This window comes from Salvia hispanica, unplaced genomic scaffold (assembly GCF_023119035.1).
Source record: "Salvia hispanica cultivar TCC Black 2014 unplaced genomic scaffold, UniMelb_Shisp_WGS_1.0 HiC_scaffold_1038, whole genome shotgun sequence".
NCBI lineage: Eukaryota > Viridiplantae > Streptophyta > Magnoliopsida > Lamiales > Lamiaceae > Salvia > Salvia hispanica.
The window spans coordinates 18,414-45,780 of record NW_025951292.1 but is presented as its reverse complement, the minus strand read 5'-3'; the positions used below and the strand labels follow the sequence as shown (position 1 = coordinate 45,780).

Here is a 27,367-nt window from a genome sequence, read left to right as displayed (position 1 = left end):
TCAACATATCTGCCTAACTTGTCCAAATTATCAGCTGCTCAATCAATCATATATATAGAAAATCCCAAGGCCAGCCACCTCACCACCCAAACACAGAATAACTCCAAACTAAACATTAGTATATGAAAGAAAAGAAAAAAGTGAGAGAAGAACGACGGAATAGTACAATGGTCCAGCAAGATTGGGTGGCGATTTATGATTCGTTATTCGTCATTCATGATTCATGATTATTGTACCTCATTCCCTGCCCTTCCAAGGTAGATGTTTAAGTACATTTTCTTACTGGGTGATTTTCAGACATCAAAGTTACCCTTACCTTCTCAGAAATAGTGGAATCCTGCCAAAATAATAATGGACTGAACACACAATAAAGATTAAAGCAACCCACAGCCTCAGCAAACCTAAAGTGCTCACCCTCAAAAATTGAGATCTTTTAAGAAAAATGATGCAAAATATGGCTCTATCCTTCTACCTTTTGGATGGCTGGAGAAAAAGGTAGCCATAGCCCTTTCTTCATTGTTAGCTTCCCCTTTAATATCCATAGAATGATATGATACATTCAACAGTTAACATATAATAAGATGAAGTATAGCTAATGCAAACCAACCAAATTTGGAATTATTAGCAACATGATGTACTAAAAAGGTTGAGTCCTTTTTTTATGAAAGCAACCAAAATCTATTTTTCTTGATGGGGCCACCATCCCATCATCTTGCTAGAGTTGAAGAAAACAATAGCTTTTTCAGGATCAAGACCAATCAAGAAGACCAAAAATTCCCAAATTTCTATGCCAAAGTTTAATCGAGCACTGTGCAGATTGAGCATTCCAAGCAAAAGGCAATAATTCTTTATGTATCTATAATTGCTGTCGGGTTACCATCACACTATAAACATTTTTCCAAGTTCTTTTTAATGTCAGTGATGAAGAAATTAATGGTAACACAATCAAAATGGTGAAATTAAATAAAATCACCATTGCCACTAAACGATTATTATCTACATTAAGCGATTCATCATAATAGTTCTATTTGTTTAATATACTTACCAATGGCTAAATAGCAACGAAAATGATGAGTTAATCAAACCTCATTTTCGCTTTCGCCGCCGCTACTCATCGGCAAAACCTTGCTCGTTGCAACGGCGGCGCTATCAACAAACGTGGCGGAGCTCATCTCCATTTGACAAATCCTCACGGCGCCGAGCAAACGCTCGGGAGCTCTTCCTCCTTTTGCCCCTCGACCAAAAACCCCATGTCCACCGTCACCGACGTCACGCAACCTAACGCCAGCTTCAAAATTGCGCTGGCGATTGCGGAGCTACCGATGTCGACATCGATTTCCAAATAATTAGGGCCGCGGTGATAGTAGCAATTCAATGCCTTCCCCAACAAACACGCTGAGTAATTCCCCACCGCCGATTTCACAATCCACGGTCCTTTGACGATCTTATTCACGATCTTAAATCGGCTGCTTCGGAAGGCGTCGGAGCCGTTGATGAACTGATGAAACAGCGGATTCGAGGCGATCGGCTCGTCGATTTTGCTGGAGAAGTAGAAAACCGCGGAGTGGTGCTCGCGCCCGGGGACTTGTAAATTGATCGCGATGATGAACGTTTTGGACGATTTCTCGCTCTTCGATGCGCGCAGCGCGGTCATCACGCGGTTGTCCGGCCGCGCGAGGACGTGATCGAGTTTTGCGCTGGATCTGAGCCAGTCGACGCCGGCCGGATTCATCAGCCACTCGCCGGCGGGGGTTTTAGCCTTCTTCGTGAGGTAATTGGGGCCGCGGACGGAGAAATTGTCCCCCGGCGGCGATGCCCAGCCGTTGGATCCGGTGTTGAGGTCGACGTGCTTCAGCGATCCGGTGGAGATGGCCACATCTCTCAATCCTCGCCGCTGCCGGAGGTCGCGGTGGAGGAGATGCGGTGGTGAATCTGGCTGTTTTGGTGCTTCTGCTTGTGCTTTACAGAGCACATTGATTTTTGATTTGCCGGCGACGGTTTCTCTCTCTCTGTGTAGACGTCGGCGTTGGAAGCTCCGCCGTGAGAATAACAGAAAGATGAGATGATTTTGGGAGTGTGGGATTTTGGGGGCTTTAATCAGGGAAGGGAGATAGTGTGAAATTACGATAATACCCTCTGCTTGGTATTATAAATGTATTCGCAATTCGTTTCTCATATTTCGAAATTCGAATCACTAAATTAATACTCATATAAATCATAATCCTTGAGCTGGTTGTATTTTCACTATTTATGATATAGTATTAAAATATTAATCAAGCACGAATATAAATATATAATTGACATAATGAGAATAAATAAAGTGCATGCGATGTTTTATTTAAACATAATGTTAGAGAGTCCCTTCATGTCCAATATGGAGTATACAATTAAATAATGACCTAATACCATAGTCTTAATCTTGCTAGTTGGTGAATTAATTAACTGATAATAAGTATTTAGTATCTCTAATCTAGTACTATTAGTTACATGTGCTGATAATTAATTACTCCCATTTTGAATATGTAATTAATACTCCGTACCAAGTATTTTGACTATTTAGATCACTACTAGATATTCTAGTAAACTAAATTATGATACTCTCTCCGATTTTTAAAGAATATGTATTTTGGGTTCATAATGGATTTTAATATAAAATTAGTAAAGTAAAAGAGATCGGAAGAAAAAGTAATTAAAATTTTATTTAAAAAAATGGATTTCATCTTATTAGAAATAAAAGAGTTTCTATAATTGAAAAATACATATTGTTATAGAATTTAAAATAAAAAGAGTGCATATTATTATTATAGGACAAAGGGAGTACTAAATAGTGGAATACTAAATAGTACTCCTCCGTGAGCCCATGTATTAGTAAATTAATATTTGTTACACGGGCTGATAATTATTAAGCTAGGTTATATTTTGACTATTTATTAATTTAAATATTCATAAAACAATAATATAATTGTCATAATGAGATATAATATACTATAAATAAACTGCATGCGATATTTATTACACATATATTATTATTCATGTGACGGTTCCAATATATACAGATTAAGACGAATTGAATTCGATTTTGTACGTAATTATCGAAATATAATTGAATTCTACCACCGAGGGTATATTCGCGAAATTACGAAAAGGAAAAGGAATTGATGACGTGTGCCATTTTGACTTTTTACAATCACAGTCACAAGATCCGAGCTTTTTAGGTAGTGCCACCTGGCACTCAATGTGTTGCACTTTACCGTTTTCTACACTTTGTCGTTTATATACTCATTTTTAAATTAATTCTCTTTTAAAAGATTAAACTATTCTGATATCTCTATGATTGATTCTTTAACATATCAGTCAATGTTTAGCCGATTTATATTGCCGTTGTTAGAAATATTTCCTATATTTCAGAATTTAAAAGTAGTTTCCAGTCGCACTCAAACTTTCGGTATAAAATTGATTTTGCAACTTGCAATCAAATTATAATTGGTTAGTTACGTCAAAATTCATCTATATTTACTTCTACACAACTTTCGATCTTATTCCTCACTCGTTTTTTTTGCTTTGCTTTCCACATAAATTTAAAAATTTATAGTAATAGAAAGACGCAAACTTTATTTTTTTCTGGATTTGCTAAAGAAGTCCAAATTCAAACAACAATCTTTATTTATCATGTGGTTACCATGTTGGTTTTAAATTGGATTTGTGAAAAAATAGTTAGTGATGGCCATAATTAATCTATTGTGAGGCAACTGTTACTTTAAATTTTATTGATCCTAATTAAGTTGATAAGAGCACAATTAAGCTGGAGTTCGTGCATTCCCAACTGTGAACCACCATCTTTTTCCTACTAATATTTCTAATTATTCTAGAGATGTGATAATTTAACTCAAATGAATGATATCATAGGATAGCCATAAGAAAAATTATGGGTGTGAATTAAAGCTAGTATATACGTAAACTTAATTTTACAAGTGACATTGAAATAAAGGCGCAAGGAAGGAATCAATTAGGTGTGTCACAATTTTGGGTACAACCATGCCATGTGATGTGAATATTTGAAACATAATTTTCCTCTAATTAAATTGTAGTGGCAGGGAATTTAAAACATCCATTATTATATACTATTTATGTTTGTGCAACCAATCAACTTCCTGAATTCAATGTGACATCTATATTACCCCCCTAAACCCCCGCATAATTCGCCCAGTTCCTTTTTCACACTCTTTTTTGCAAAAATAATATTAAATAATTAAAGGAGGAGAAAGAAAGAAAGAGAGAATTTAGAGAATATTTTACTTTCTCTCAACTTTACCTATTTATTACTCCCTCCGTCCAAGAATAGGAGTCCCATTTCCATCCGGACGAAGTTTTAAAAAAGTTAAGAAAAGGGGATGGAAGAAAGTTAGTGGAATGAGGTCCCACTTGTGTATATTAGTTTTAAATGATATGTGAGTGGAATGAGTTAGGGGAAATGGGCCCTTTACCATTTATGGTAATTATGAACCGGGGCTCCTATTCGTACGGACCGGAAAAACGGGGCTCCTATTCTGGACTAGGAGATATTTTCACAAAACGATGTGAAAAGGGAAATTGGGGCAATTATTCCCGGACGGAGGGAGTAATTCTTATTTTGATCAGGTAGTACTACTCGTTTTCTTTGAATATTTGAGAGCCACTTGAGTCAGTTAACTACCCACTTTCGAAGAAGACGAAGGAGAGAAAAAAACATTTGACAAAAATTCGGGCACAATCACTTCATGAATGAGACGAGTATAAAAAAAACAATTGAGATTATGTAGAGTTGATGTGGTTTTTACCTTGTATTGTATAATGCAAACTGTCTCTTTCATAACATCGAACAGTAGCTCTCCAGCCACACCGAAGTAGACATCAGCACTCGTAGTTCACCAGTCAGGGGGTATAGTGCTAATCGTTGTCTTAGAGCACTCCTCTCGCTATAGTGGGAGGAGTTGGAAGCCACAACTCGATGTGTTCAACGTAATCTTTCATGAAACGACAGCTGATGGGCTGTTACCTCTATGTTCTTGTTCTTCAATGGCTTCTGAGCTAGCCTCCCATCATTCTCTGCAGCTTCCTTCGCCAAGTCATCTAGTTCTTGATGATCATACGAGCAAATGCACGAAGTGATTGGGGAATTCCCATGCCCCACTTGTCATAGTAAGCAAACTCGTTGTCATCCTTGATCCTTTGGTGTCGATCTCTGCCAAGAATATCCAACTTCTGCGTATAGAGAGCATCGTGTTGAGGTACATTAAGCTCAACATGAACTTGATCATAACAATTGCAAGAAACAGCAAAACCGAAATCCAGATCTTATCAGGACCTCATCACCAGGAGCAAATCCACAGCCAGCTATAACCACTAATGTTGTCTTGCCTTCATCACTCAAAATATACGCCTAAAGTGTCTGTCATGATTCAAGAAATCCGCAAAGGGAATCATGGAAACGCCCCTTCAGCTCCCCATGCTCGAGAACTAACTAATCCATATGCATATGCGAAATCCTGCAGCTTAATATCATGAAATATTCGGGAAGTTATCAAAACCAACTTAACAGCCAAAAATCTTATTCAATCCGATTCTTCTGTTTGAGAGTTTCTTCATACAGAGCATTCTGTCGAATCATATCCAGTTCTTCGTCACTCCAGAACACCGAGCTATGTCCTTTGGCAGAGGAAGAGCGGCTGATATAAGGCACCCACTCAGACTTCTTCCCCAACCTTTTCTCATGCAGAATGAGTAAAGCAACTTTTGCAACTTCATCTCCCAGCAAACAAGCTATTCCCGGAGGAAGATTATCCGGAGCGAGCTGACACTATACAGAACCTTGAACAAGCAATAACCAGTTTGTATATCCAACAGCATTGTATATCCTTAGCAGCACACAATGCTTCTACCAAGCTGCTATTCCAATTGAAAGTACAGAAGAAATCATAGCAATCCTCATCTATAAGCGAAGTAAAAACATCAGCCGATGATACGCATAAACGCAGACAAAGAGAGGCGAGTATAGGCCTCTGAGACCGAGGCCACAAACTGTTTGTTGTAATGACTGAGTGAAGTAGCATATCACACTGTAACAGAGCCTATTTCTTGCTTGACTGTAGGATCGAAATCAAAGGAACTGCACTACTCAAATCGGAATCATTTCACATAGAATTTTTTAACGACTTTGCACAACCAATTCATAGATGAGACTAAGTAATCGAACAATATTTCAATAAAAAGCGAACAATTGTCAGAAAATTAATCAAAAACGAGAAACGCAAATGACGAAAACATATAATGTTCACTTCCTTCGCCGATTCTCCTTTGCAGTCGTTACTGCTTCTTCGTTTTCTTCGATGCCCTATCCGTAGCTAATTTGTAAAACCAGTATACCTAAATCAGCCAAAATACATGAAATTGATATCAACAAAACCACAGAATTGATGATCGATGAGTAATGGAGATACTGACAAATGCGATGACGTGGGCGGCGATGAGAAGGACGACCACGAGAGGAGGAGATCGATCCGATTCGCCTTCAACTGGAGAGCCATTTTTGCTGGAGTTTGTGTGTACAGAATACAAATACGTACTTTTCTACCCTTTTCGTATACGTTTTGCAATTTCACTTTCATACGTATATTGTTTAAACCCCTAATCAAAATTAATTGAAACACTTCTAATTATTATGAGTCAAAAGTCGTACTACTACCAATAAAAAAGATTTCTAATTAATAATGTATTCTAAATAGAATATTCGACAAGGGGCATAGGAATTCAGAATTTTGCCTTCTGATTGGGTTTGTTTGATGTGTCACATTCAATTTTCCCACTAAATTGGGTTCTATTGTTCGCCACCAAATAAAATCAGTCTCATCAATTACAACTCTATAACGTGTAGTATTTTATTCAAATTCAAATAGATGTATGAATTGATTTGCATTTTAGTTCGTGGGGAATGTTTGAAGATTTTATGAAATTGAATAGTAAGTGAATCAATTACTTTGATTTACAAAATGTGCTTATCCAATCCCTCTCTTTTTATTTTTTCCGACTCCCTCCTTTTATGCTTAACCATTATTATTGCATAAAAGCAGTGAATTCTATAGTAATGAGTATTTATAGGTTAATACTCATTTAATCTTGATTAACCCACATTTTATTTAAGTTTGGCCTGCTCATAAAAATATTCTAACCATCAAAATGATAAACAAAAAAAAAAAGCAAACGCAAGAGAAGTATAACTAACAGTAACGGTAATAGAAAAGAACCTAAACTAACAAAATCAACATAATCCTAACATAAGACATAAGGCATACTCCATCGCTTCCACTCACCATAAGCGTCAATTTTACGTACTTACTTCAAGGTTTAATCAATAATCAATTAATTTTTTATTCACACTTAATTAAGCTAGTAGTATATGTCTTATAAATGGGTCACAACTCATTTTAGCATGACTAAACCAACTCAAATTAGGTAAATTTGGGGAAACGAAAACAAGCTGAATTATGAATTTGGGCCTTTCCTATATTAAAAATTCAATGGTGAAGTGGCAAAGTGAAAATAAAACGAGGGAAAAGGACGATTTTACATTATTGATTAGTTTGACTTAATTAATTATCTTTTCTCATTCTCCTCTTCCCTTTTTCTTCGTCTTCTCAATTTTTTCTCCTCTTTCTTCTCCTTTGCCTGCCTATTTCTTCAGGTTCTTTCTTCTCTCTCTAGCATATACGTTTCTTTGTCTTTTATTGATAAGCAGAATATGTGGTTTTCATGCATTTTCTTTCTTGAGTTGGAATTTGTAATCGTATATTGATCAAGATTGGAATTTTAGGGGATTAAAATGAAAGGAGTTGGAATTTGTAATTTGGGTTTTTTATGATTTGCATATATATATGTGGAGAGCTGCTCGAATTTTATCATATTCTATTGGATTAACGAGTTTCGGAAATGAATAGGGGTTGTTGGACGGTTGCAACTTTTTTTCATTTCCAAGGCTCTGATTATGCTGCACATGCATATTAGATCTATACTTGAATATGAAGCTTCATGTGATTTATTGCTTCGTTTGCCGTGTTTCATTAAATCAAGGTGTAATTTTTAACTATTTTTTGCAGGATAAATGGAAAAATGCCCTTGATTGGATTTGAACCAGTTTGATATTGTCGTGTTTTGGGTTAAAACACATTAATTTTGCAACAATAAACATTTCCCCATTTGGGCCTCTTAAGATTTGGTAGATAAATGTACAAGGAAGAAACTAGGTGAATTCCTTCTATGAATTAGAAAAGAGGGTCAGATATAGTGAAACTAAAACAGAAATTTTGAATTGGGGAATAGAACAGAGATTGATCACATGGGTTATCTGAACTCAGTATTGTCACAGTCTACAAGCCAAGTCCACGTCGATACTGCCCGGTCAGCGGCGTGGCCTTAGGTGATTTTCTTGCTCTATCTGTTTTGTTGTATGGTATGTTGGAATATAATTTTATTCATGTTATCCTTTCTGTGGACAAAGTTCTGGATTGATGGTTCTTGAATTCGAATCATTCTATGGGAAAATACTAGTTTTCCCACACCTTATTGAGGTTTACAAGAAATGGGAGTGTTTCTACATCCTGCATCTCTATAGCTTGTGTGAGAATCTTGATTTTCTAATAGTCCCTATGATTGGTTCGACTTGAAAAGATTTTGAAGTCTGGTTTGTAAAATTGTTGAGCTTTGTCCGCTTTGGGATATTGGTTCCTGTTATTGTAGAACTTTCAGTCGAATCATAACTATTCGTGATACATGTGTATTTCATTCTTACTCAAGGAATCTTATTTCTTGTGGGAGATGTTGGCTGTTTTTCCTGGCCTTGTTAAGGTGCTTTAAAATGATCACGCAATGCTTCAAAAAGCTTGAAATAACTGCTCTTGGTTGTTTTAGTATGATAAATTGTCATAAGAAAAATGACTTTTTTTGCTTTCTGTGGAGAACCTGACAACTCATATCCAAGTATAGAGGTTAGTTTGTTTATTGTGTTCAATGATATGGGAATGAATTTATGTAAATGTCTAACAATTATATTATGTATCTAAAGAGCTGCTTATATATGGTTTTAATTAATACCCTCTTAACCATGGCTTAAGACCACGCAGTAGACATTTTAGTCCATGCTTCTTTTATTAGTGACAGGGTGTGTCTTGTCTTTTCTTAAGGTATAATATCTCATAATTCATAATCTCAAGAAAAGTAATGATATCACTTCCAGATATTGTTTTCCATCATTATATAACTTTTCTTCAAATAATCTCTTTTACACCACGCATGTATTGCTTTCATACTCGGTGAGTCTGATTGTTTACGCACGGATAATGGCAGTTCCACGTGGTTCTCATTAAATTACCATACTATGCGTCAAGAAAGGTTGACAAAATTGTGGGTTGTCTTAGTATATGGTATGATATTATTTTTATTTTTAGAAAACAGTATTATTTGCCGTCTTCCACGTAAAACTTTGACAGGTATTTATCTGGAAACAAATTGTCTATTTATTTATAAAAATGTACTCCTCTGTTCCGCGGTAGTTGAGTCATTTTTCCATTTCGGTACGTTACATAGTAGTTGAGTCATTTCCTTTTATAGCAAAAGTTAACACATTTCTTATCTCTTACTTTACTCTCTCTTAATTTATTCTTTCTTCACTTCTTTACTTTTTTCACTTTTTACTTTATTCTTCCTTTATTTAACCCATTTAACACAATTTTTCTTAAATCCCGTGCCGAAAAGAAACGCCTCTACTACCGCGGAACGGAGGGAGTATTTTTTGTCGTTTTCCTCGTTTCACTTGTTTTAAATAAAAATACCCCCTTACCCATGTTTTTTGTTGTTAGATCATGTAGTAGACTAGTTAATCCACGTTTAGTGACGTAGAGTTTCTCATGTCTTTCTCTAAAGTATAATGTCTCAGAATTCACATCCTCAAGAAAAGGAACTCTTAGCAGGTTTCCTCAGCTAACCATTGTTTCATTGAGCTCAAATTATTTATCTAACATTTCATTTAGTTTCTTCTAATATGCTTTTGAACATTAAGGTTTTGGTTTCCACCTTTATGAATTATTGATACCTGAGAAGTGTATTTTCATGGTTCGATCTAATATTGAGCGTATAAACTTGGTGCAGTCAGAATGGAAAATTCAGCTATGGATATGCAAGTTCTCCGGGTAAAAGATCTTCAATGGAAGATTTTTATGAGACAAGGATTGATGGTGTTGACGGAGAGGTGGTTGGTCTCTTTGGAGTCTTTGATGGTCTCTCTCTCTCTCTGCGTATGTATTTGTGTTGTGTGTGCATGAGCATTGCACTCTCACTGCCTAGGTGGATATCTGATTTCCTATTGTTGTGAGACTGGGCTGAGTTTCAATTTGAGTAAAAAATTTTTGACTTTCGTGTTGTGAATATGGCAGAATATTGTTTCCAATTTAGCAACACATTTTAAGAACTTTAGTTTTCTATGACTTGTGTATATGGTTTGAATTTCTTGAATGGGATGATTGGTTATCAAGTCTGCAAAAGATGGCAAAGGGGACGTATAAATGCAGATTTGCAAGTGATAGAGGACTTACTCATCCCTATTTTATTTTATACTATTGTTTAGTATTTTCTTTGTTTGTAGGTTCCTAATTCGCATGCGATAATTGTGGTCTTCTTAAGGTTATGAATTTTAGTTTGCCCAAGTTATGCTCCAAAATCTAGGTACTTCAATGTATTATCTGATTTTCTGTAGAAAATATTTCCCAATAGTGGTGAGTATGTTTGGCATGTATTGCATCTCATCTAAATTTTCTATGATTTTCTTTAACCAGTATCTGAGCTATGATATATTGACAATGTATCATAACTATAATTAACTTCCATTGTTAGGTCACGGTGGAGCTCGAGCTGCTGAATATGTCAAACAAAACCTTTTCAGCAATCTGATAAAGCATCCAAAATTTATTTCTGACACTAAATCAGCCATATGCAAGTCCTTTTTTATGCTACTCTCTTCAGCTATAAGTTATACTCATATATACTGTTTTCAGATTAAGCCTTTTAACTATCTTGTTCTCATTCCAGCGGATGCTTACAGTCATACAGATTCGGAATTCCTGAAATCTGAGAACAATCAGAACAAAGATGCTGGATCTACTGCTTCCACAGCTATCCTTGTTGGTGATCGGTTACTGGTGGCGAATGTTGGAGATTCAAGAGCGTCGTTTGCAGGGGTGGTAATGGTGAGAGCCGGAAATCTTTTCCTCATTACCAATGCTTTAGGGAATGTAGCGGTTTAGGATTTGAAATGAGCTGTCACATGGTGAAAGTTCCACTAGAATGCTCAATTTCCTTTTCTTTCTGATGCACTATTCAGACTAATTCCAAGTCTTATCCACCTTTACTCTGTTATGTGAACTATATTGGTTAGACATTGTTATATCTAAGCTGCTTTTGTGGAGTCGATGAGATCCATTCTGGAACTTGTTGCAATTTTAAATCAATGGTTGTGTTTGATCTTGCAGCTTTTGCTGTCTCTCGAGATCATAAACCAGACCAGACAGAAGAGGACAACGGATTGAAGACGCTGGTGGCTTCGTGATGTGGGCTGGTAGATGCCTTTCCGTTTTATCTTTTCAACCTCTTTATCTTCTGCAGACAATGTTCTGGTTTTCTCACCATCTAAATATTCTCTACAGGAACTTGGAGAGTCGGAGGAGTGCTTGCAGTATCTCGTGCATTTGGTGATAGACAACTGAAGCAGTATGTCGTTGCTGACCCAGATATTCAGGTCTTCTCTCTGAGACGGTGTTCCAAATATTCAAACCTCCTTGCTAATAATGTTATTGTTTGTTGAGATTTAAATCTAAACCGTAGTTACATATTCAAGTGATAAGGAATTTTTGCTTGAAGAGCATAGATATTGTCTTTTCTTTTGCCATATAACTTTCTTGAATGTTCGCCCCAGGAGGAAAAGGTCGATGACACCCTAGAGTTTCTCATCCTTGCCAGCGATGGGCTTTGGGACGTGGTGACAAATGAGGTCCATTTTTTCGATATAATTTCATGGTTATGTGATCTTTGATTGTCTGGTGGTAATTCTCAATTTCTCATCCATGTGTTAACTTTCAGGAGGCTGTTTCTATGACTAAACCGATCCCAGATCCCGAAGATGCAGCCAAGAGGCTGATGCAAGAAGCTAACCAGAGAGGAAGTGGTGATAACATCACCATTGTAGTTGTCAGGTTTCTGGCTGCAAAAGTGGAATCATCTCATACCACTTCCACCCAATAAGACTTATTTCTTCTTCTTCGTTCGAACAAAAGAAGGAAACAGCGATAAGGAAAAGCTTGTGCACTACCACTGAACTGTAAAAGAAATAGATACCAGTCTTTGCTAAGACGCACTACTGATAAAGAATATATAGGCACCAAGAATGTTTGTAACTTGAGTTCTATATTTCATTTATATGAAATCTGGGATTATTTACTAATGACTTAGTCTGTAACGTCAGAATTCCAACGTATTTAACATGATATGAAATGTGTGGTGATTTCCTTCTATGTGGATGTGATTATTTATGAATTTTGTCTTGTGTTCTTTTAGCAAGACCGGAAACAGCTTGAGGTTTACAATGCATCTGCAGATTGAGAAGGAGAAGCAGGAATAATCTCGATTCGAAGCAAAATAAGTCCCTCGCAAGGATCTCAAATCAGCATAGTAATAATAACTCTAGTAGAAAAACTGAAATCCACTCAATATTAAGTAGCAATGTCGATGGCAGAGCACACAGCATAGAGAATTAGTTCATAAATTGCTATTCAGAACATTTTTCATAGTTCTGCATTTAGAAAGAGCCACCCCTCAAGGCCAGGACAAGGTGAAGCACCGATCCGCCCTCAATATTGTAGTCTTTGGCAGTCTTGTCATCTCCAAGCTGCTTGCCAGCATAAATGAGCCTACAATGTGAATGACTTGGTGAGATCATAAATTTACCAGAATCATATTATTGGGGAGTTCAGGAGGGGCTCCATTTTGAGTTACGAATCCAGGAGGGCAGAGAAGAGTTCAAGAACAATGACAACATAACAGAAATATATGGATTGGTATCATGAGGCTCATCTACGTGTTAGTAGATATATTAGAGACTCGTTCTGGGAATTTTCAACTATAACAAAATATAAACCATTCTATGTGCTATACTTATATTACTTAGACATGGAGATAAAAACGATACAATTCACCAATGCAAGCCACCCAAATCAATCACATGAAGGAAAATTAGTGGGGCAACAATGTAAGGACAAATAGACAATCAAAATCCAAAGAGAGTACTGTATTAAACAACAAAGGCATTGTATTAAACAACAAACCTTTGCTGAACTGGAGGAATTCCCTCTTTCTCCTCAACCCTTTCCTTGATCCGGTCGATAGTATCAGTTGGCTCGATATCAATTTCAATTTCTTTCCCGGTAAGGGTCTTAACCTTGATCATAGTACCTCCCCTAAGTCTCAAAACAAGGTGAAGTGTAGATTCCTTCTGGATATTGTAATCTGCCAAGGTCCTACCATCTTCCAACTGCTTACCGGCAAATATTAGCCTCTGCTGGTCAGGAGGGATGCCTTCTTTGTCCTGGAATCTCAGCCATTCATATTCATTATAGTCAGCAAGTTAATTAGGAAACGGGAGATATAAACAGGGAATTAAATATCATCAATAGATGCACATTACGGTCTCAACCTGCCAGAAACATGTAATTATCTAAACAAAGTATGTTCACTAAACATGAAAGTCAATCGAATCAATGCCCGATAATCTGCTAGCACACATGTAGTAGCTGAAGTAGAATAACTTCTCCTAACAACAAAGATTGTGCAGAAACAATACCTAAAGCAATAGCATGCTAGGACTGCAAGAGATTATGTAACCGTACACAATCTGTACATTTTTTACAAACAAACACCAACAAATAAATCAATATCTCGACACTACCAACACCAAACTGCATAGCCATGACCAGCGACGAAAGAGGCAATACTCTAATACCAGTTCCAGCACATAGTTGCTTATCAAAATACTTGTACTTAACAACCCCAAACTTGTATACTTATAATTATAAGAGAATTCCTCTTCTATATGCTCTCGAGAGGAAGGCCAGAACCAGAACCCACCGGCATCAAGTAATTAAAAGCTGTATTCCACAACCTCCTTAAAAAAATCACAAAAATGTGCTACCCTTCACAGCATAACCCTTCAATTGTCAACTGATTTTCCAAAATTATACCTCTGAGCATGACCAGTATTACCATATGGCTAATTAAATCCCCGATATCCCAATTATAATTAACTAGACACATACTTGAACTTCACAGCAAACCCTTATTATTCCGTCAACATCAAGTAATAACGTGAAGAAAAAGTAAAAACGCAATCAGAAAGTCAAAATCGATAGATAACTCCCAGCGCAAACAACAAAGGATTCAACCAATTAAACACGCGAGTAATCAATGGAAGAAAAAAGAGAGAGCAAAATGGATGACCTGAATCTTGGCCTTGACATTATCGATGGTGTCGCTGCTCTCAACCTCGAGCGTAATTGTCTTTCCGGTTAGGGTTTTGACGAATATCTGCATCTCTTATCTCGCTCTCTCGTTGCAAGTCGACACCACCTAATTCAGATTTTCTTTTTCTTCCAACATCACCTTATTTATATATTCATTTTTATTTACTTATGTTAATATTTTATTCATCTTCAAATTATAAAGTCGGCGACTTTTTGCCCTGCTATTTCATTTTTTTTTTTGGGTAATATACCTATGCCTGCTTAATCAGTTCTCCGGTTCTCGGTATCCGGAAGCGAACCGAAGCTGGAACTGACCGGGTAATTGAGAACCGGAATCGGAGAACGGTTCCGGTTCGGTACGGTTTAGTATTTTTCAAACTTTTGTTCCGGTCTACTCCGGAATCGACTTCTACTCCGAACCGGATAATATATTAATTTCAGATTTTTAATTTTAGTTTTAATAAAATTTAATATTTGTACTTAAATAAAAGTAATCCTATTCCTAACTTCCTAGCCAGCAACTATGGAGTACATATTTTTCATTTGATATCTCCTCATTTTGTGTATTCAATTGAGTTAGAAATATATCAAAGAATGTGCTTCAAATATAAATTCGTTTGATATGCTTTCAATTACTAACATATTGTATAGTTTATCTAATTTTTTTCGATTAACCTATATAGTGTATATTTTGATGCACATTCGTATCGTTTAGAAATATATGATAAAATCAAATACTACTACTTTAAAATTATATTAAATTATAAGCCTTATATACACATAGACTATATATATATACTGGGTGAAAATAGGCTAGCATATAGAAAATTAAAATAACAACACTACTAGTTTTGTGAATATCTCAATCATTGAAGTAATCAATTTCATGACTCATTTTTCCTTCTTAATGTTTTATTTGTTGGAAGGTATTTTGCTGAGTGAATACAAATAATAATGTAATAAAGATATTAAAGAATTAAAATTTCATAATATGTGGACTAGATTTATTTTGTATACCACTTTTGAGCGTAGTTGGGCATAAATCACATGATTAGTGGTCAAGAACTATATTTTTACTCCATGTTAAAAGTTACTATTATATTATTTTAGATTTTCAATAGTTTGATTTATATTTTTGTGTGTTTATTTAAATTTTTTGGCATTAATTGTTATATTTCTAAATATTGAATTATTTAAATAAATCAAAATTAAAACTATAAATCGGTTCGTTCGGAAAGGCCTAAATATACCTATTTAATTATTATAAGTACTGTATAATTTAACAGTGCATTTATAGTATCTTATTAGCAATACAAATCCCCTCCAAAATAATCATTAGCAAAATACTAAAAAACATCAAACTGCAAATTTTGATTTTCTTGGACGTTGAAGTTGAAGGTTTCTAGAATTTATGAAATGCAAAGATTGGACTTTGGAGAGACTGTCTCCAAATTATCTCCATTCTATTGTCTCAATCCAGAAATATTTATAAAAAAATGTTTACTAAGTTAAATATTATTCCCTTTTTAAAAGGGCTAATTGTCGGTAAAGTTATGAATTTTAAAAAAATTAAAAAATTTTAAAAAAAAGCCATGCACTTTCAACATAGTTTGGTTTTTTAGTGAACTTTAAATGTTACATGAAAAGTCATAAATTTTACGGATTGTGTAAATTTTCCATCCGACCCGACCGAGTATTTCCGACACAATTTATTATACTTGCACGCCGGATCGTGACTGACAAATGACAAATTTAGGGTTCAACTTCGAATTGTGAAATCAATGCTACTTTTATGCTAAATTTGACTTGTGGAATTCGATTTGTATTCAGATTCGATTTATATGTTTTCATTTGTCTTCTTGTATGTTTGTGATAAGTCAGGCAAGAGATTGCAAAGATAGAAGAGAAACAATAAGAATAGTGGAGTTTTGCCAAGTCATGCTTCCGGACTACGGGCTACGTATAATAAGTAATTGTGTCGAAAATCTATCGGATCTGGTCGATGAAAAATTTACACAATCCGATAAAATTCATGATTTTTCATCAACATTTAAAGTTATGGAAAACCAACAATATTGAAGGTCATGACTTTACATGCAATTTGTCTTTTAAAAATAAGTGATCCTAAAAAAAACTATAGCGATTGAAATATCACAATTAAAATTGCATGTCGATTATCCAGAATCCATATTACGTACGGTATTGATTACCCTAAACTGCACAAATTACTCAATCGATATTTCGTCAAACTTTTTATGGAGTGCTTAACAATTTATTCTAAAGCTTAATTAGATGGTAACACATAAGCCCAATAAGAAGCCCAATAAGCCCAGTTTAATTCTATGAATATTCATTTCGAATATTTTATTTCTATCACATAAAAATACATCAATTTATCTTTATAAATCATAAAATTGTGGCTGTTTCCGAATCACGAAAATGAGCTCCCTTCCATTGTCAATCGGAATTTATAATCCCGCTCACAGATTAGGATCTGTCACCACAAGGAAGCCATGGATAGTTCAATCCTCTGCTCTCAAATTGGATCTAAACGCATCGATTTCAACTCCATTGAGCAGAAGAGAAGCTGTCGGCATTGGCTTAAGCTTCAGCCTTGTTCAATTTCTTCACCCGCGGACGGACGCAGCGGCGGCGGAGAGCGCCGCCCCGACACGTGTGAGTACACGGCAGCTCCTTCAGGTCTCGCCTTCTGCGACAAGGCTATCGGAACCGGACCTCAACCTGCTAAAGGCCAGCTCATTAAGGTCGCAAATTCAAAATAAATCCTGTTGAATTCCTCGCATTGTGCTTTCAATTTGGAGTTGCAACGAAAATACTCGTAATAATGTGTAAATTGATGTATACGAGTATTTAATGGAATTAAAATTGCAGGCGCACTATATCGGCAGATTGCCGGACGGGAAGGTGTTTGATAGTAGTTACAATAGGGGGAAACCTCTGACGTTTCGCGTTGGAGTTGGTGAGGTACGTTAATTTTGAATTAGGCTAATGCTATGCTTTTTAATTTTATTTTCGAAATGGATGTTTATTATTGAACTGAATATCAGCATTACTCAAATTATTGTATTAGTATGTGATAATACGATGGAATCAGATATAACAGCATCTGGAAACGTTAAATTAAGTGATTGTGATTTATGCAGGTGATTAAAGGATGGGATGATGGAATTCTAGGTGGAGAAGGAATTCCACCCATGCTACCTGGTTCTCATTTCTAAATTTTACTTTTGAAATACACGCATCATACATTTAGTAAAATATATTCTCATGAGCACATAGAAAGTTTGTGGTTTACTGTGTCAAATTCAGTGTATTGAATTGTTTATCATCAAGGGCGAGCTAAGATTTTGAAAGTAGACAAAGCGATTATGTATGTAGGAATCGATTTGAACGTGTGAATACATTTCTCTATATACTATAAGTGGGAAACGATACAACGGCCAGGGTGATTTGCTCCATCCCAGATTGCCATCAGTGTTAATGAAGTTTAACTGTTAAGTTCATTGCAGGAGGTAAACGCAAGCTGAAAATTCCTCCAGCACTAGGATATGGCATGAGGGGAGCAGGCTGCAAAGGAGGTATTACATAGGCATAATCACCTTTATATTATGAAATGATTATGGTTGATAAATGAATTGAGATGAATATTCCGTAGTAACTAAATAATCAAGATAACGAGTACTTAAGATGTTAATACAAATGTGTGTCATGTAATTTTGATGAGGTCGGAAATAGGAAGAAAAAGATGAAAAAAAGAGATGCTAAATTCGACTTCTAGTCAGGAAAACCAATGAATGAGAACTCAACTCTCAAACTCTATATATATCAAATGATTATAACACTCCAGTCTGGCATTCACTACATAAAGTAAACTATTTATCGGCTACTAAGTAAAGATAAGTTCATGCATGAGAGACTCTTGAAATCAGCAACATTTATAAAGGAGACTTTTGAACACATAGAACTCTTTAGATAGTTGGAATATAGATTCAGTGAGAAATACATAGAGAAAGTCATTTGAACTGGCTTTCCAAGGCATCTGGCTGTTGGTGATTTGGAGCTGCAAAGAAGATGTTATGACTTAAAACATGAAAGGGTGGTTAAAACTGATTGTTCCACGAATTTGAACTAGGTCAATTTTTGACCACACGTCTTTGGTCATTATTGTTGTTGTTGTTGTTGATGATGTTGTTAAAGGTTAACTATTGTGCATAATTGAATTGGTGGTGCAGGATCGTGCATTATTCCACCAGATTCAGTTCTTTTTTCGACGTGGAGTTCGTTGGAAAGGCTTAACTTGAGGCTTCGCGATGGGTTGTGGATCAATTGCTTTCGAGGTTATCTTTTTTCCACGTTTTACACTCTATGCTATTTTGTTTCTGGTATATGTTAAGATTTAAAGTAACTGTGTAATTTAATTGAATCCTCAAATACATGGAGAAATTTGGTTTCCATTGTATATGTTACAGAGATACAATTGATATAGAAATTAATATTCTAATTTATTCTCAATTAAAATGGCTGTCATTTGCCACATTGTTATTGTTACACATATAACACATGATAATGTAAGCCTTCGTAAATAAACGATTAAGTGTCTCGAGTTTTTTCCGTCCGTCCATGATAAAGTATTTCATTTACTTTTACTCCCTCCATTCCAACTATGTTGAGTCATATTCCTTTTGCCATCTCAATAAAGTTGAGTAATTTCCTTATTAAAAAAACACAAAACATCTTCATTACCAGTTTACTATCTCTTATCTCTCTACTTTTTTCCTATCTTCTATTCCCTCGTTCATAGTAGTAGAGTCGTTTTGTCGTTTTTGTACGTTATGTAGTGAGTCATTTCCTTTCAGTAAAAGTCAATCGTTTTTTCTCTCTTACTTTATTCTCTTATTCTTATCCTCATCATTTCTCTATCTTTTTCATTTTCTACTTTATTCTTCATTTACCTAACCCATTTAACACAATTTTTCTTAAATCGTGTGCAAAAAGAAATATCTCCACTATTATGGAACAAAATGAGTATTTTATACTCTCCGATCAATTAAAAATGAAACGTTTTCTTTGCAGGTTGTCCTATTAAAAATTAAACTTTTTCTACATTGAAAACAATATCATCTCTACTTTTTCATCTATTCTACTTTATTCTCTACTAATTAACTCATAAAAGCAATACTACATAAAATCTCATACGAGAAAAACAAATATTTCATTTCTATTGGGACGGGAGAGTATAAGTATATTATTACTAACATTTAACTCATTCAACACAATTTCTTAATCTTGTGTCCAAAAGAAGTGACCAACTTCGTTACGAGTCTTGGGGCGGAGGAATTATTACTTTTTGTTATGGACAACATTCAATAACTTATTTCACTCATTTTAATTAAAAAATAATATACATCATATAAAAATAAGATTTACACTCCACTAACTTTCCTACTAACTTTTTATTACATTTCTTAAAATTCATGCCAAGTCGAGACACTTAATCTTAAAATTGTGAAGTAATTTTTTTTATTGTTCCACAGTTGTATCATGTCCAATTTTTAGAAAAAAATAACACTATCTTCTCTTTCTTCCATTATCCTCTATTTATGTCTATACTCTATTATGTTTCCTATTTTTATTTTATTTGCACTTAATTCACTTCACCACACAATTTTCTTAATTCTTGTACTCAAGATAAATGCAACTACAACATCGGGATATACTATGAAATGAAAAATTTATTTGACTTGTGCAAAGTTTTAATCATTTAAGATAACATAAAGAGTACAAAATACATCAATTATTTTTTAATCATAAAAAAATAGAAAAAAGAATATATCAATATTATGTACGATCTCAAATATGAGCATAATCAGAAATAATAAATAATAAAGGAAGTTACTTTTTTGTATATAAAAAATAGATTGTTTTTAAGTGTACCTGTAGAAAATTTTCGCTATTTAAAAATGGGATTCTTAGATATACTATGAAATGAAAAATAGACTATTTTCTAGTGTACCTGTAGAAAATTTTCACTATTTAAAAATGGGATTCTTAGATATACTATGAAATGAAGAATTAATTTTAACTTATGCAAAGCTTTAGTTATTTAAGAAACCATAAAAATATTACTCCCTTCCTCATAGTAGATGTCATTTTCACTTTTTAGTTTGTCCAAAAATGTCGCATATTCTCTTTTGGAAAAAGTTCCTTCTCCACATTTATTATAAAATTATATTTTTACTCAGCTAATAATATCTCATAAAATCTGTACTCATCTCCAAGTCCCAAGTGTGATATCTACTATGGAATGGAGGGAGTACAAAATACATCAATTTTATGTACTCCATAATCTCAACTATGAGCATAATTAGAGAAATGATAAAAGAGAATCGAATCTTTGATTTTTATGAATATGAAATTAAAATTTTTAATAGTAACATTTTTGAATGTATTGGTATTAAACAACAACATAAAACATGTATGGATCGAGGATGTTGCCCACATAAATTATGTAGCATACTCATTAGAAATAATATATAATAAAGATAATATTATATTACGCTTGCGTACTATTAAAAAAATACAACACATATAAAGCAAGATAAAAAGCACCGAAGTCGATGTAGAATTGAAACAGTAGCTAGTTATATATCTTCATAATTAGTGAATCTTAGACATTGTGCACTCGTCCATAATAAGATTTACATTTTGTTGCTATATCGGTCCGTCGATAATAAAAGTCATTTTATTTTACCATAAATAGTAAGTAAGTCTACATTATATTAACTCATTTCAATTCTATTTTATTATAAAATCGATATATAAAAAGCGGATCTCATTTACTACTCTTTTAACCTACTACTTTTACATTTTTTAAAGTCATGTCCACATTAAATATAACTCTATTAAGACAAATGAATCATTCCAAACTTTTGGAATATAGTTGCGTCTTTAATTCTCAAGTGGCTCCTCCGTCATCACTGTTAGTTTGGTTTGAAAAGATGTGTTATAACATAGTATATATAAGGATTGATAATAAGAGAGACAATGAGAAACAATTGCCAATCGGATTAGATTTTTAATTATACTACTAATACATAAAAAAATTTATGGTGACACTATAAATTACAATAGTAATTAATTCAAGAGATCATGTATTGCTATGAATCGATGGAACAGTGTCTCAAATCTCAATCGCATTGCATTTTTAAATTTTTACATCGAAATGCAGAACAAAAACATCACGGAAATTATGCATCTTTTTTAATTGATTAAATTAGAGGTGGGCCCCATATCTAATAACGTGCGGTTCTAGAGAAATTGGAAAATCCAGCCAGCCAATAACATCTCATTATCTGATACACGGTGGGCCATACCGTTATCTAGTTTATTCTCGTGTTTTATTTTTCAGAAAAACAAATAAGAAAACTAAATTATCCGATCACCATACTCCAAGATAGATGGATGTGCTCATGGATGCTTAATGTTTTTTGAAGATTTAATCATGTAGTATGATTTGTTTGCAGTTACCTAATCAACTCAAAAATACAAATAACTCAAAGAAAGCATGCATTCATATCTACTAATGAAGATGTGCAGAAACAAAAGTGAAGGTTGTTATATCACAAAAAGAGAAGTAGAAAAAACTTCAATATTTACACATGCACATTCTTCCTTCTTCATCAACATCATCTTCCGATGTCCAAAAAAAGATCTAGAAGCTCGGAACGACGCCGTAAGCTGCAGACTCCACCTCCAGCTCCGACCGCTTCGCAAATCTCCCCTTGATCCTCGGCCTCGTCTCCGCGTACGCCTTCCTCGACGCGTATCTGATCGTCTTCTCGAACCTCCTGTTCTTCCTCTTCTCCCTGTACCTCATCACCCTCGCTTCTCTGTCCATCCCCACCGCCGCCTCCGCCTCCGGCACCACCCCCACCTCCATCGACGACGACGACACCTGTCAATCACAGTTCCAATTCGAGTCAATTAATTAATCTCAAGCTAAAATTGAGCATATCCACTGGATTAGGGTTTTTATGCAAAATCCCCAATTACTCAATTGAATTAGGATTAGGGTTTGAAAGGAGCATACGCTTTGGCTGATGGATTGTGAGGTGAAGTTGTACATGAAGGGTTTGGGGCTCGGGTAGTCCATTTCGTAGGTGGGGAATCCGTCGACGACGGGGCCAGGTACGTAGTGACCCGACCCGAATTCGGGCTTGTTCTGCACCGGCACGACTCCGTCGGAGTAATGCTTGTGGTCGGTATCGGCGATTTGGTGCGGCTTGCATTTGAGATCCAGATCCAGATACGGATCCATATCGGAGAAGAGCGACATGTACTCCGGCGACCCGGATTCCTCCTCAATTTTGCTATTCGGGTCGGGCAGGAGCCAGGACGCGGCCTCGGCCTCCTCCTCGGAGCTGGCCGCGGAGGCGGATTCGTAGAAGGGGAGATCGGGACGCGGTCGTGGCGGCGGGCGAGGGGGTTGGCGGAGTGGATGTCGGCGTCGCAGGCGGCGCAGAGGGCGGCGGCGTCGGCCTTGCAGGTGAAGGAGGCCGGGGCCTGCTCGCAGACCTCGCAGATCCAGACGCGGCCGTGGCGCGAGGCCAGCTTGTTGGCGGCGTGGACGTCGGCGTCGCACGCGCGGCAGAGGAAGGCGGAGTCGGCGCGGCAGAAGACGGCGGCGGAGGCCGACTTGCACGAGTCGCAGAGCTTCGCCGTTATCATTTCTTCGCGCTCTGATGATGTGATTGTGTTGCTAATCCGATTTCTCACTTGTTCGAGATGAAGAAATTTTAGAGAGAATTGAAAATTGGTGGCTGCGTTTTTATCAGTTTATGACTGTAAAACGAGCTGAATGGGTAGGGATGATCTCAGTGGTGGCCAATGAGGGGAGGACATATGGCGGAGTCTTAGCCAAATAAAAAAGGTTGAATTCATTTTATCTTATTTTTGGATTTTGTTGTTTAGACAGGGGTGGGGTCCACGGAGAGACGTGGGAGATTTAGCTAGTTGTGTGTAGAGAATTTTCTACTCCTATATAGGCATATAGCCAACGTGTTCAAGATTTTTCTTTTTTCTTTTTTGGACCAACTTATCAATCAATATAATAAATTTAATAGTACTCCTACATAAACTCATTTAATGAATCATGTGTATGTCCAAATCATTTAAGATCTAGTTATTTTCAAGTAATGGGACTACATGAAACAAGTAGTCAATAAATTTTTCACAACTAAGATTGCTCGTTAGTAGAATCTAAAATATGTATAGCTTTTGACGTTAAAGTTAAATCATGATTGAAAAAGTTTTTCCAAAACATAGCAGGAATACGAACAAAGAGCCATATTGAATATAATATCCTACTTAATATTCTTCATTGTATTTGATTGCGTTTTGGAGTAGGATTAGTTTTAAGGTCTAAAATGTTTATTTTGATAAGTTTTGAATTTTGAATGAATATTATCGTTTATTAAATAGCGTTTGTCTTTTACATACCTGCATTAATGTTCTTCATGGATAGGTGGCTTTTGTGGAAGCGTTAGGGGCATTATAGAAAATTGCCAAGTCATTATTATTGACATTCATTTTCATGGCTGGCCTTCAAAGGATGGTTCATTTTCACTAAAATCTAAAAATTAAAAACTTGGTCTAGTTTCACTTGATTTAACTTTGGCTTCATTTTCACTAAAATCTAAAAATAAAAAACTTGGTCTAGTTTTACTTGGTTTAACTTAGACTCCATTTTCACTAGTTGGTTCAATAATTTCAAGATTTGTTTTCACTCTCTGTTGTTTTCATGTAAATTACTTACATGAAGAATGATTTACTCCTAGCATGTAAACCCTTCCGTTAGAGCATCTCCAACAATACTCGTAAAACCTAAAATGCAGTAGGAAAATCTCTCAACTGATCGCTGAAACCAATCTCATTATTAGTTTTGAAGAAAAAATACTTATCTTTAGGTTTCTAAAAGTATACCAAAAACACTTTTCATAGTTTGAGTTATTGCATTCAAGTCCAAATCAATTCATATTTATTAAAATAGAAGAAGTAAAGGATAGAAGAAGAGAAGGAAGAGAAATTAAAATATAGAGAAAAAAACTTACAGAGCATAAAGATGCGTGAAGATGAAACTGAATTAACCTAATCTAATCTTATTAATAATTGATTTAGTTATTAAATAGTAGGATGACCCATATTAATATTATATTATTCAATATATTGGTAAAAAGTATTTTATTATTTATAATCTAACGGTACATATAACAAAAATAGTTAACATTAGTAATTAAAACAATGCATAATATATAAATTTTAAAAATGAGAAATATAAGCCAAATACATAAAATAAAAATAGAAGACTGATAATTAAAATTGCAACAACTAATAAAAACCATAATCTAATAATAATCTTGTAAATTAGAATCAGATCCTCTAATATTGTTGAGCAAGAAAGTAGGTTCACCACATAGTCATTTGGTTGATCTGAACTTCAAATGCACTAGTTGACCATTTGTAGGAACAATATGCAAATTTCAAACATTGAGTTTTAGTTATTTTATCGTAGTATATTTTATGTACTTGTGCTATTTTTAAATGAATTTTAATTTGAGTTTTAGTTATTTTATGAGTACGTTTGTAACTTTTTTATAGTATTTTTATTGTATTTAAAATTTATAAATTTTGTAATTTATTATTTAATGAATACTAGATTTCATATTTAGTTGTATTAGTTAATAAATCTTATATTGTATTATTTAATTAATTTAAGATATTGACAAAGTGTCTTGGGGTTAGTGTGTAATTTAGATAAAACATATAGGTATGATTGAAAAATGAAAAGTATAAAAACTTAGTGGGGAAGAATATTCTTCAAGCTTAGTAGTTTAGAATATTGGAAAGAAATCAATATTTAGTGTGAGATTTACTAAAATAGTTTTGAGTTTAGGAATGGTTGAGATTAAGAGATCAATTTTTCTTTTTGGTCTTCAATCGTTTCTCTCTTACTTATTCTCTTCACTTTACACATCAATAGAGTTGTATAAATTTTCATACCGCCTGAAGAAATGATCTTCCTTAACTAATATTAAAGCTTGAGTCAATACGGATGGAATATTAGAAGCTTGAGTCATCGCTTCCTCTTGATTTTTCTTATACTAATATAGTTGTAAGATTTTATAAAAATTAAACATCACTTGAAAATCCATTTCGTCCTCACAAGCACAGTCGTTTTCAATTTGACATGTGCTACCGTTTTCAATTCATCTAAAATTTCAAAATCCCAATATTATAATTTTCAAAATTAACACTTTCACATAGCTTACTTTTAGTTTTGGGTGACTAAACCGACAAATAATTTTAATCGTTAGTTCGAGTGGTTTGAGATTTTAATTGATTTCTATATTGCCATTTTGATTCCAACGGTTTAATAATAAATTGGGATAGATGATAAGAATTACGATGGATTACGCAAACTCTAAATATAAATATGCAAATTTTAAGCTTTGATCCCGGTTCATTAGAAAATATCAATAAATGATAAAATAACAAGAACAAAAAAAGTCAAACCCAAACTCAATGAAAATTTTTAAATTGTGTTATTTCCGTATTACTATTTGTTGAAATCAAAAATCTTAAATTTACGTTTGATATTTCTATTGAATCTGGTTAAAAAAATTTTTAAATTTGCAATATATGAGTTTACATTTTATCAGTCTAAAAAATTTAGCATAAACTTTACGATATTAAACATAACTTTTGAATAAAATCTCTTTTATATTGACTTTTGAATTAAAACATAATATATGGGCTTCACATTAGAAAGCCATTTTTGATTTATGTATCGTATTTTATGACATGAGTACTATACTACTATAAGTGCACGGGTTGGCTCACGAGATTGGAATTGGATTCCCAAAATTCAGAATTGCTTTTTCAGAGCAATAGCATAGTTGTCACTTGTCAGTCAATAATATTTTTTTGTTCACAAGATTTGTCTTTCCACAATCCCCCTCTCCATAGAGTTGTAGTAATAGTTGAGTACATTTTTTACTTCACACAATATTTACATCTTTACTGACATTGTCTAAGCGAAAAAGTGAAATGGATTAAAATACTCCTCGTCGGATAATTTGGACAACTTTACTCATACAATTTTAAGAAATCTAATGAAAAATGAGTTGAAAAAGTTGGGGGAGTGGATTGATGCTTTTTAAAGTTTTACTTCCTTCATCTCGCTTAAGATGACGTTTTCTTTTTAGTTGTCAATTAAGAGGGCCATTTCTTTTTGGTAACTTTCTCTCTCCAATTAATACACTCAACCACTTTTTCTCCTCTATTAAAATATCCTTCTTTCTTTATCTCCTACTTTAATACTTACACCCCTTCTCTCTCTCCAATTAAACACTTTAACCAATAACTCTTAAAACTCTGCCCCAGTAGAATTGTCATCTTAGCCGAGACGGAGGGAAAAAAGTTTTTTAATAAAGTGAGAGGAAAGTTAGTGGAATATGAGGTTTCCCCTACAAAATGGTAAAAGTAAAGTGGGCGGCCCAAATGGAATACTGGTCGAATTATTTTAGGGAGAAGTAGTATATATCGTAAAATGCATTGACCACACAAAAAGTAACATCAAATTCACAATTATCACAGCAGTTCCTTCAATTTTTCAATTTGCCTGAAACAATTTAAAGGAATTATCCGGTTAAAATCATTTTCATATTATATTATTAGTGTTGACCCAAAAGGGGATT

At 34.7% G+C, this 27,367-nt stretch overlaps 1 protein-coding gene, 1 long non-coding RNA gene and 4 pseudogenes across 2 annotated transcripts; 2 read left to right on the top strand and 4 right to left on the bottom strand.

The window, feature by feature from the left end:
- Positions 1-254: 254 nt before the first annotated feature.
- LOC125197868 lies at positions 255-5,198 on the bottom strand (annotated as a pseudogene).
- A 929-nt stretch (positions 5,199-6,127) lies between these two features.
- On the bottom strand, positions 6,128-6,525 carry LOC125197858. The gene is made up of 2 exons (XR_007172264.1): positions 6,481-6,525; positions 6,128-6,402 (listed from the first exon to the last, which is right to left on the bottom strand). It is a non-coding gene; the product is annotated as an uncharacterized LOC125197858 (long non-coding RNA).
- Positions 6,526-7,825: 1,300 nt separating this feature from the next.
- LOC125197867 lies at positions 7,826-12,590 on the top strand (annotated as a pseudogene).
- Positions 12,591-12,763: 173 nt separating this feature from the next.
- On the bottom strand, positions 12,764-14,727 carry LOC125197866 (ubiquitin-NEDD8-like protein RUB2). The gene is made up of 3 exons (XM_048096386.1): positions 14,569-14,727; positions 13,401-13,660; positions 12,764-12,986 (listed from the first exon to the last, which is right to left on the bottom strand). The coding sequence occupies exons 1-3, from the start codon at positions 14,659-14,661 to the stop codon at positions 12,875-12,877; spliced, it is 465 nt and encodes a 154-aa protein (XP_047952343.1). The 5' UTR covers positions 14,662-14,727; the 3' UTR covers positions 12,764-12,874.
- Positions 14,728-16,990: 2,263 nt separating this feature from the next.
- On the top strand, positions 16,991-19,117 carry LOC125197865 (annotated as a pseudogene).
- A 3,044-nt stretch (positions 19,118-22,161) lies between these two features.
- On the bottom strand, positions 22,162-23,339 carry LOC125197862 (annotated as a pseudogene).
- Positions 23,340-27,367: the final 4,028 nt, after the last annotated feature.

Bases quoted from the DNA above. Each gene is read 5' to 3' on its own strand.
- LOC125197866 (XM_048096386.1), bottom strand. From the start codon at position 14,661: ATGCAGATATTCGTCAAAACCCTAACCGGAAAGACAATTACGCTCGAG. The intron at 13,661-14,568 runs GTCATCCATTTT...CTGAGATTCCAG, and splicing joins ATGTCAAGGCCAAGATTCAG to GACAAAGAAGGCATCCCTCC. The intron at 12,987-13,400 runs GTTTGTTGTTTA...TTCACATTGTAG, and splicing joins ATTCCTCCAGTTCAGCAAAG to GCTCATTTATGCTGGCAAGC.